At 34.0% G+C, this 12,145-nt stretch overlaps 1 protein-coding gene across 1 annotated transcript; it reads right to left on the bottom strand.

The window, feature by feature from the left end:
• Positions 1-441: 441 nt before the first annotated feature.
• LOC112035127 (pantothenate kinase 1) lies at positions 442-10,871 on the bottom strand. Its single transcript, XM_065766379.1, is given in 11 exon segments — positions 442-834; positions 1,528-1,708; positions 1,859-1,971; positions 4,782-4,910; positions 6,069-6,162; positions 6,266-6,360; positions 6,464-6,507; positions 6,510-6,582; positions 7,418-7,534; positions 9,687-9,739; positions 10,179-10,871. Coding segments are annotated over 11 exon segments (1,305 nt in total). The 5' UTR covers positions 10,408-10,871; the 3' UTR covers positions 442-657.
• Positions 10,872-12,145: the final 1,274 nt, after the last annotated feature.

Below are 12,145 nucleotides of genomic sequence, written 5' to 3'. Positions count from 1 at the left end.
AATCCAAAATACTGTCTCCAAGCCAATAGCTTAACAACTACAAAACCATGTTCGACATATGTTGTTCGGTTAACAATGACTCAACTCGGAGAAAAAACCTGAGGTTGTTCTGCTTCTGGGTTGTGGTGCCAAGTTAGGCAGTAAGTAACTGGGCCTACTTGGGCCAAGTTGTATAGTATAAAAAAGCATTTGCTGTTAATTTCTAGTTTCTACTGCATGTAACAGAATTACAGAAACAATAGATACCACCTCCAATAATATAGGGTCGATGAAAGGCTTACCCCTTCCATTGATAGTGATGTTTCTTTGTATATTTATTCACACAAAGAAACATCTTGCATGGCATGCTTATTCTCCCTGGACAACTTACAAATTCATGTGAGCTTCATTTAACCAGAGGAAACGTGAGAAATAATAATAATAATCTCATGCTGTAGTGTAAAAAAGAAGTTACACGCTTACACTTTTAATCAAATAAGTAATACTATATTACAAATGACCATAATGTAGTAATCAATATATGTAAGGTTCAATTGTGGACACTGGAACACAGTTATAATTTTAAGCCATGGTTGAATCTTTCTTCTTTGATGGTTTCCAGCTTTCAGCCATCTATGTGTAACACCATTCCATATTGTTCATCTAGGAATTTCACCATCATTGGCTTATGTTGCTTGTCTCACAGCTACTGCATAGTTTACTACAGCTACCGCACAGTTTGCATAGTTTACTTTCTAAATTCTTTAACTTTTTAACAAGTGTTGCCTTGTCATTTTGTAATCTATCAAGCTCAGCTTTTAGTCTCTCGACCTCTCTATTGAGACGATCTTCCACCTGCAAGCAAAAGGCCATCAACACTCACAAATTACGTTACAAACAGGACTACAATAATAAATGCACTTTTCATTATGAAGCATAAAATTGGTGAAACAGCTTCCTCATAATCATCATTTTAAATTTGACTACACTAATCATTCAAGCATTTCAGTTACCAATGGTCCAATGGCTAACAATTTATCACTTGCAGGGATTCCATCAGTAGAGCTGAACTTAGGATACAGCTTGGGTTTAGTGCTCCAGGGCACTGGACCAAAGCTTAACCCCTAAACTTAATAGCAGACTCATCCTTGTCCTCATTTAGCTGTTCAATTTTTATTTTTTATAATTGTAGTAAATCATATGTAGATGAGTAAAGCTATAAATAAATTAAACTTCTAAAGCAAAGTGGGTCCAACCATGAATGAGATGATTCTCATGTTCCCACTCGCATATCCATAAATACAGTGCAAGTAGAGTACTGGATAGAAAGACACAACACTCACACACACAATAGATAGGAAGACACAACACATGCACATGTGTGCGTGTGGAGAGAGAGACAGAGAGAGAGAGCAGAAAATTCTACAAGTCTAATCCAGCTACACTATAGTTAACTATAAGCATTTCATCTAAATTTAAAATTAATGACAAATGCAAAACAGGTTCATGAACTTCATATACTAGGAAATGGTAGCTGGATTTACTTACTCTCTCCTCTAATTTCCCATGAAATTCTTCACCAACATCTGAAAGTCTAGAAGAATCATATGCAGTGAGCTTATGTGGCGCTAATATGTTAAGATCAATCTTCTTGTAGTTCAGGAGTGCACCAACAGCTCCTAAGAACCCTTCATGCTGCAAAAACACGGCTGCTACTTGACCTTTAGACCTAAGAAAAAAAATAGAGAAACATAAGAAAAGGAAACAGATGCTTGATAGAACTTTATATCAAAGGAATAGATTGCTTGATCAAGTTATGACTTTGAAAAAGAATAGTTTTAACCACAATCCAAAAGTGAAACAAGTAGCAAACTCTTACCAGAAGTTCAGTCCGTAAGAAATGTTATCCATTGTAGAGGCATGTCCTCGAATGTAAGAACCTCCAAAACAGATTCTCTTAATCCCTAAGGGAGCAGCTACAAGGTAGGATATCTGGAATTTGTAAGGAAAATGAAAATTAATGATTTGTCTCATTAAAATGTGTGGACTAAGCTTCAATATGTGTAAAGGAAGTAATACTAATTGTTTTAGCAAACAAGACCATAAAATGAATACCAAAGCATCCAAAAATATGATTTGAAAAAAAAAATTATGAACTATTGTTTGTAGGAAACTTCTCTTTAGAGATTGGCACATCAAACACCTAAGGACATGACAACTGAGTTCCACCACACTTGATATTCATTTGAGACTTATAGAAGAATTTGCTAGAGAGCGGTGGTTCCTGCTGCAAACAGTTTCTTGGTTTACTGTTCCCGGTCAGCAAGGAGCTATACCAATACTGGCACAGAAGTAGCTCGAAGATTTTGAGCATCCGCTGAGAAGTCATCGGCCAGGGTAGACCCTCTTGACTCTGTAAAAGAAACTCCACCAGAATCACATTGGGAAACGCCAAAAAGCCACCACCATAACTCATAGCTGCCGACTAGAGCTTCAGTCACGGACCATCAACCTACAAGAACACAAGGCCCACAAGAACATTGACTTGCGTCATCAAATCACTGGCTTGAGCTTCAGCCGCGTCAACAAGTGCCACTGCAAGAACTCATGAATTCCACAGAGAGAAAGTGGGAGGATGAGAGATTGGAGAATGTAACTATTAACAAGTTTCGGAAACCCAGTTCTAATATTTATAAAAATGCTGCCTTTGTAGCATAACCAAAAAAGGGGGATCTGAAAACACCAGAACAGTGTTCTCAAAAAGAAAAGGGTTTGCACACTAATTTTGAGAACGCAATTTTTAAGTTGGGTTTCTAAAACACAGTAAACTCCAACTATATTAAACTCTCCTATGACTTCTATTAAGTTCAATGGTAAGAACTACATGTATTGGGCCTAATTGAAATATTTTTTGAAGTAAAGGGCTTATTTAATCACCTCTTGTATGACAAGCTAATAAGCCATTATCCTCTGCATCTATGATCAATGCAACCAACTCAGATGGCTTGTCTACCTTTACTACATATGTTTTACCTAGAAAAGTCTTTGGGATCAAGAGAATCACCTAATCATGTCTCTAATGCTTTATAGTATAGAACCCAACCTTAGGGCTATTTTGTTGCACTTATAATCTATGAAGGCTATCTGGGAGCAGGTATGTGTTGTATGATGTTTACAAGTAATATTTCAATCTTGAACAAGGTAATCAGAGTTTGGAAATATATTATTCACAAGTCATGGGAGTCCTCAAGGAAAGAAACATGTATCAACCATGCATGACAGACATCCGACACATGGAGAAACACCAATTTGCATAAAATAATTTTTCAATAGGTCTATAGGCATGAATTTGTTTAAAGTTGTGCATGCTTATAACATTTAGAAGCCTTTAGATCTCCCCATGTCCCCACATGTTCATGTCTCTGAGATGGTAGAAGAATTTACACATCATGTTCATGACTTGCATCATAAGATCAACAAACAAATTCACATGAGTTATTCAATATAAATTACAGGCGAATTCATGTCAATGTCACTTGGAATTAACATAGGGATTAAGTCATTGTTCATGTTAGGCCCAAGCGGTTTCCCTCCAGACCCATTAGGAGATTGCAAACTGCGTACTAAAGCAAGTTGGATCAATGCATATGCCATTGATATTCCATCTGTCTATAGTATTACCTTGAATTTTTATGTTGTGGATTAGGTTACTTATAATGGTCTGGCAAGCATACCAAATGGTCCTTTTGATAAACCATCCCAGGACACAATTGCCTATCCTATCCCCAATTCAACCTTATTAAACCTTCCACATGCACATGAAGAATCTATTGGTGCCATTTTAAATGAGAAGATTGTTTTCACTGGGGATTGAGATGTTCAGTGTTTTTTTGGTATGCAGACAAGGATGCCTAGAGTCATATTGTACTTGAATCACCAAAGAGAAGCTGCAACAGCTTGATCGTGACCTGCAAGAACACTACCAGATTGACACAATTGCCAATCGTATCCCTAGTTCGACCTCATTAAACCTTCCATCCCTAGAGTTGATGGGAACACGAGATTTATGCTTCTTTGAACTGTGAGATTTTTCTTTGGGAACATTGAGATATTGTGCTTATTTGGATTTTGAATTAGTTTGACTTTTATTTGATTGAGGATTTTATGGGATTGTATTTATGGCACGGTTATATCTTAATCCTGGAAAGCCTTTTTATTTTTAAAAACTGGGTCCTTTAATCATTTGGGACATTGAATTTTGAGTTGAGTTTTCTTAATAGCTTAGTGGTGATCCCAACCAGCCCCAGGTAGTGAAGTCTAGGGTTTTAGCTCGTTAACCTCATTTCACCCTCACTTTCTATTTATGCTTATACTAGAGCTCCATCAATATGACAACTAATTGAATTAAATACACCTTATCGTTCACACACTATGTTTGAAAACATTTGTAGTTTCTAAAGTCATTTTCTTGTCTAATCCTTTGTATAGCAAGAAGCCAAGTCCCTGATATATTCACAAGTCACAATAGCAAGGATTCTGGGTAAATTTTATTTTATTTTTTTAATTTTTCATCTAGGCAGTAAATTACCATAGAAATTCAAGAAAAAACTTAGACAATGTCCAGGTCAAACATAATGCATGGGGAATTTGGCAGTGATGGCTGCCACAGCCATTAATTTGTGATACTAAAATTTTCAGCAATTGTTCCAAAGGGACATTTCACAAAAAGATTTATAGCTAGAAAGTGAAATCTCTTCTATGCCATGAAACTGTTCTACTTCCATTACAGATCAAGAAATTACCTGTGCAATAAGGTACGTGAAATTTCTCAAAAGACTTGCGGCCATATCCTCAGCTTTATATCCTGAGAGCTTTTTGTTACCATTGACCTTTCCAAAGCAAGAAGCAATGGCAGAAGCTGAAATATTATGCTGTAATTGAAGAAATTGTGAGATCATCAATAGTATGGGGATATTACTAAAAATAATTGAGATACTATCTACACATAAGACCAGAAATCAATTTAACAGAACTATTGATATACTGTATACATCATACAGAGGACAGGAATGTTCACTGAGCAGAAATAACGTCCTATATCTTTGAAATTAACCATCGGAAGCAAACTTGCAGAAGTAATAATATTAAATTAAGTTCAATTTAATCTCTAAACTATCAAAAGTTCTACTTTCATCCTTAAACAATTGAAAACATTGCATTTTATTTCCTTTTGTCCACCTCCATTAACTTTCTATCCTACATGTCTAACAAAATGCCTAGGTGGCATTACTTTTTTTACATTTTGCATTTTTTTTAAAGTAAAGGAGGCAGGTTTGAACCCGTGACATGGGAATTAGGGGGTGGACAAAGGTTGCATTTGGACTACAAGCCCATTGGCACCTAGGTGGGATTACTTAATTTGACATGAAGCACTAGATTGCCAAAATTATATATAAAAAAAACCTTAATATGACATGGACCAAAGCATTAAAAAAAAGGTGTTACGACAAGCGGCTTGACTTCATTTGTCGCTCAATGATAACATTTATTTCTTTCTTTCATTTCCCACATTTGCTCAGTAATCAAACACAAGATCAAATCAAAATTCACACACTTGATATGACCGTCTTTGGTTGCTAAAAAATGTGGGAAATGAAAGGATTTTTTTTTCTTCTTATAGTCTTATAAAGCTGCAAAAGCTACATATCATAATCACCCATAAAACAAAAGGACAAGATGGTGCACATACAGAAACACGAAGAGAGTCTATGAGAATGAATGGAAGCAAGGAAATATAGAAAAATAAATAAAATCTACAATATATAGCACTAAGGTTATATTTTAATTGAATTAAGTTAATTCTTATATAGAGGTCCTAGGTTTCAATATTGTTACGGTATGCTTGATTAATGAAATTCTTGCTATAATTTTTCCAATGACTTGATATTGATTCAAAGCAAACTAGGTACTAACTTTTAATTTTTGTTTGGTGCTGAAACCCTAAGCGCTGATTCCTCAATTTATTTTATCTTATTGTTATTTTTACTTACAATTGAATTAAATCAGAATTTTATGTTGCATCAAATTACCTCAGGATAACCTGTATCCCCATAAATATCTCCAACTGTCAAATCCAGTGCTCGATTATCTCCGTGCTGACTGATTTCTAACAACTCATCATAACTAGTTAAAAAAGAAAGAAAGAAAGAAAAGAATTGAGGTCATGAGATTAAAAGAATAAGCAGACTGAAGAAAAATTACTTTCCTGTCTGAGTTATTGGATTACCTCTGGCAATTTGTTAGTAAACTTGCGAAACCAAAAATGGTGCCACCACCAAAATGAGTACCAGTTACACGTTCGAATTTTTTATTTCCAGTGACCTATGTGAGGTCAACATATATGTATAATGAAAATATGCATTCTGGAATATAATAAAAAAATTAAAAAGTGACAGAAGATTCAAAAGAAAGGAATAGGAATTACCTTGATAATACTAACACCAGAACCTATATTTACAAGTAGGTAGGAAATAAATCACAGTGATCAATGTTTACATATGTCTTCTTTCCACTAATGTGTGTGAAAGCTTCTCGGTCAATTTCCTGCTAGAAAAAAAAAATCAAAAGTAATTTTATTGAGTGAAATCATTTGAATGGCTAAAAGAGTAAGGGCCTCACTCACATACCAATGCAATGCATATATACATTATCAAAATCAGGAATCTACTTTAAGCAATGGGCATCAGTGTTTCAGAAATTGACTTAAGTATCAAAAGAAATATAGATCCATGAAAGGCACTTGAAAAGAATAAGTATGAATGAAAAGCTTGAAGATATTAAATTTAAATTTAGCATTTTTAAAAGAAATTTTGATTTTTTTTTCTCAAAGATAGGTTCAAATATTAAAACATATAACTAATGCTGCACAGAGAAGAGACAAAAATAAATAAATGAATAAATAAATAAACAAATAAGAAAGAAGGAGTTAGTACTGTCTTGTTCCTAAGTATTCTCTGAAAATGCCTGTGAAACCATTCACAATAAAGATCTCTGAGACAAAAGTGGCAAAGCATCTACTTGATAATTCCTTCCCCTAAAAATTCTCAAACCGACTTCCACAAACCAACAGTCATGACCAACTGAGTGTCCTCACTTTATAATCTCCCTCTGTTATCTCCAGCCCACATAGATAAATATAAATTTCACACATTCCTTAGAGACAAAGAGAAAAAATCACAAAAGGATTTTCCCAGATTCTCTTTATCTCCTGAGGTTCTGATGAGCATTGTTATGCAGAATTGAATGAGGGAATGAAGGAAAGTGAGGTTAAAGCGGATCTCATTAGAACAATTTGAAACCACAATGCATGTAGAAAAGATCCAAGGAAACTCAATAGAAAATCATCAAATCACAATAATGGATGTTGGTGCAATTTTACCTGTAGTAAGAAATTAGCACCAGCAACAGTGCTAGCTATTTCATCCACTATATCAAAAGTAATGTCGAGTCTATCTCTGAAAATATCAGCATATTTATATGCTCCACCACCTGTGGCCTATGTGAATAGGAAAAAGTAATTAAAAAAAAAAGTTATACAAACAAGGAATAAAGTTCCAAAAACCATACTAGTAGTATTTACTAAAATCAGTTGCAACTGGGTAGCAATATAATGGGAATGTAAATATTAAGATTTCAATATAATTATCTTCTGTTAATTTAAAAATATATATATTGTCAGAATTGGCTAAATTCATCCCTCAAATTCAAGGTTAATTATCAAAAAGAATTTGATTAGTAATTCAAGAGATTTTACAAGGATTGGAAAGTGGTTCTCCTCAATCTCTTCAATCAAAAGTAGCATGCATGTGAAATAACGTTTCAGGGTATGAGTTAAAAAATCAATTATCAACGAAGTTCACAAATGGAAAGACATTAGTAGAATAACAATTAAAGGGAAAATCAATCCTTCACAAAAATTTAGCAAAACCAAAAGCACAAATAATACACTTCACCCTTCCATTATCAAAACCTAGCGAGCTATGCATATTTATATTTCAAGGAGTGGTGCAAGCAGAACCCAATAAATCCGAGGTAGTTCAGAGACATAAAGGAAAAACGTATTACTCCTTCCCCATAAAGCTTAGAGACCTTGAACTGGAAAAATAAAAATAAAAATAAGCTCAAGTGCTTCTTGGGCAAGAACTTTCAGACCCAGTTTGCCTTTCATCTATAAAAGTCAGTTCCTGCACTGAACCTTGCAACTCTATCTGCTTTTCTCCTAGTTACAAGGTCAATAGGAACCTATATCTAGATTTCTAAAATCTGAAGTAAAAAAGATTACAATGCCCATAGTGAAATTTTTGCCAAGTATCTATAGAAGATCTCCATAAAACATAACTTCACTGACTAATGAGACCCATCATGTAAATACTATTGGGTCAGTTCATGAGGAAACACTAAATTCCCTTACAAACCTCTGATATCTCCTATCACAATCAGATTATTTTCCTTTTCTCAAATCTCTCTCTCACCACTCTTCTTTTCTCTCCTTCAAACCTAATACCTCATTCTTCACAACTTAATTAGCATTATCAAAACTACTTTTAACATGTGGTGAGAATGTGAGACAGAACCTCAGGCATATCTCATGTTATGTGGTTCTAAAGCAATGAACAAAAATAATTGGGGGGGGGGGGGGGGGGGGGTGTGGAAGAGATGTGTACAAAATTGTTGCTTTCTGCTTAGTAGACTAAATTCATCAATCAGATGAGACAAATATCAACTAACAGAGAACAGTTCGTGGAGATGAAAAAAAAAAAATGGAAGTAAATAGGCTTGGAGGGTCATGTCCTAATGTATTACTAATTGTCTTGTTTTCTGGTTGATAGAACAATAAACTCCTACATTCCAGTTTTCATCAACCTATCAAAAAAAAAAAATACTAGTAGTAAATAAAAGGTGGGTATTTTTACTGTCATGTCATTTATTGAATTTTTTTTTTGTTTTTGTCAACTTTCGATAGACTTACCTAATTTATTGTAACTTGTTATGATTAATAATAGTGAAACATAGAAGTTGAAGGATAGTATAGCACTGGACAATAAGCAGCAAGGTAGTTTATCAAGCGAGTATTCTAAAAATGATATACTCACAAGAAGAATGCATCCAATAGAAGGCTAGCCTAAATTTTTTAACTATATATTAATCCTATCTTAGAATGATACGCCGCATTTGCCTTGCAGAATACAGACAATATGATGACATCCTTGATTGCTTGAGATATAACCTTGGGAACTGAATGTGCTGGTGGGGGCTGTTGCTTGTGGTTCAATTCACAATGCACCCTTAGGACCTTAATGTAGTAGGATGAAATGCCTAGAGAGTATTTCAGGCAAAGACATGGTGGTAGAAAAAGTCTTAAGATTTGTTTTCTGTTCTTAATTGCGTATGAGTTTTAGATCAGCTATAAATTTCAATATTAGACTGGCAACTTACTTTTCTATTGGAATGTCTCTTGCTGGCATAACCCTTAGCCTTAGTGGACTAAGGTTTCGAAATCTGTGGGACTTAAGATGTCTATTTTTCTTCTTAAAACTGCTGATGAGAATTTCCACACAAGTTTGGCAATGTCTACAAAGTACAAACATAAGAAGAGAATACTCATCAAACTATTGCGCACACAGAAAAAGTCCAAGCATGAAGTTTACCTTAATAGTCATATTTTTGTGAAATCCAGTTGGTTTCACATCTGAACTCTCTCCTGAAAAAGAAAAATTTATCAAGTTTAAGAAACTATACACATTGTAAGACCAACTATCAAAATAGGTTATATCATCATAACAGAAAGTTGCAAAAAAAAAAAAAATCAACAGGGTTCAAGGTTAACAAACACAATTGCTAATTTTATTACCCATGCTTCGTTGAGACACTAACTTCTTGATTACTTGATTGACATGGTACTTTAAATCACATTTTATCAAAAATCACTATAGTTTGAATTTTGAAAGTGGTTGGTTCTAGTTCACTAAACTAGTAAAGTCTATTACCGTTGAATAAAAAATTTGGGTTCAAAGTTTAAAATCCGCCTACACTAAAAACCAATTGGTGACTTTGCCTAACAATAAAGAGTAATGATCACGGGTCAGATGCTAGAGATTGAAATTCTATTGTAAAGTAAAGTTTGAAAGTGGAATTCGTACCAACAAAACAGAGGAGTTGAGAGTGAAGAAACTGAATCCATTGATTGAGAAATTTAGTCTCAAACTTAACGAAATGTAGGGTCCCATCAAGAGTATGGCACTCTATTGCACCATCGCTGCAGCTTGTCACGCACTTCTTGTTCTCCCTTACAAGGTATACTACTTTAACTAGTGTTCCTGAACTCAGAAACAAAAGCCAGTACTTAAAAAAATAGTTAAAAACTTTCATATTTAGAAAACAAAACAGGAATCTAGCAATAAGAAAAGCATTTCAAAAACCAATAAATAAAGCAAATTATTATCTCCAATATCTAGAGATATAAGAGAGCTATCATTATCAATGGGAAGTTTGGGAAAAAGTAGTGTTGGATTTTGGTGATTGAATGGTTGCTGCTGAGTGATTAGACCATTGAATCTAAACCCCTCCACCTCCTCTAGTTGTTGACACTTGGAGCGTTCCATGGCAATGTTATGTACCTGCACTACAAAATTCTGTATTGTGGATTTGGGAATTTTTTTAGATATGTTTAGGATTGAATTTGAACCAACGGAGAATGATGATTAATATTTGGGGTTTGAAACTCTGAACATGGAACCCAGTTCTCTTATTTACAACAAAAGACTTTAAGCAATCTTTCTAACAACTTGTTAAGATATGTACAACAAAAGATTTGACCGAACACTAGTTAGATATGCCGTTATTTGGATTGGGAGGAGCTACTGGCCAAGGAATGGGCCCTACGCAATCTTTCTTTCTTTCTTTTTGTGTGGTTCTTTGTATTTTCCTTTTCTTTTTCTTTTTTTTTTTTCTTTTTGGATTTTTTAACCAATCTTAAAATTTGAAAAAAAATAAATAAATAGAGGAAGGCCAGAATGAATTTTGAGACGGATTCATATATATATTTTTTCTCAAGTTACTAAATTTTAGCATGATTCATGATTTTTTCAACACTGTTTCAGCAATATTCTTGAAAGCCTGAAATATTCATGAAAACTTTAAAAAGTAAGCTTTGCCACCAAACATGTTTGCTTCAAGATAGTATCTCTTGAATCCACCAGAAGATAAAAGAATAATTTTTCAGAAACTCAAATTAGAGTTTCAATTTGTGTTATGTGTCCTAAATTATTTATTTTTAAAGAGTTTTATTTCTTAATTTAGAATCAATAAAGGATCACATCATAAATATTCATCCAAATGAGTTATTAAGTACAAAAATCAAAGAGTCTAGAACAAATGATTTGTATAAAAAAAAAGTGCTTCACAATAATAAATAAATAAATAAACATGGACAATCCTTACAAAATTTTTAAAGAGCTAACAAAATATAAATTACTATCAACAGTATTTGAATTATATATATAGAATTATATTATGCATCTTATTGTATATCTTTATGAAAGTTTAATTAGTGTGTAAAACACTAATGAATGTTTAGACCCCCAAATTTAACAACACCAAACAAGCTTATACATAACAATATATGTGCGTAATGATAAATATAAGCTATAATCAAATACGTAAAACACTCTAAACCATAATTAATCACAAACACAGTAGCAATTAAAAGGTAAAGAGTAAGGGAAGAGAGATACAAATACAAAGATAACACTGACACGTGTTATTGAAGAGGAAATTGAAGAATTTAGCAAAGAACCTCTCCACCGCCCTCCAAGCAGTCAAATGATCTACTAAAGAATAAAGTTGGGATACATGAATAGCATAAGAGCCTCCAAGCCTAATCTACCCAATGCACCTAAACCCTCCAAGCTTCTTGCTCCAACAGAGTTACGCCTAACTTTGTCTTCTTTAGTTTCTCGGATCCCGCAATTAATCCATTGCATCAACCAAATGAATTGGTTATCTCCGAACTGCTTACCAAGTACCAAAATACCTCCTCAATGATAAGAGTATGGTGAGATAAGGATTTCGCAAAATGTACCTCTCAAGGATATGTCAATGGAGAGGG

This window comes from Quercus suber, unplaced genomic scaffold, assembly GCF_002906115.3.
Source record: "Quercus suber isolate HL8 unplaced genomic scaffold, Cork oak 2.0 scaffold_24, whole genome shotgun sequence".
NCBI classification, from domain to species: domain Eukaryota; kingdom Viridiplantae; phylum Streptophyta; class Magnoliopsida; order Fagales; family Fagaceae; genus Quercus; species Quercus suber.
This window is presented reverse-complemented; position numbering and strand designations above follow the sequence as displayed.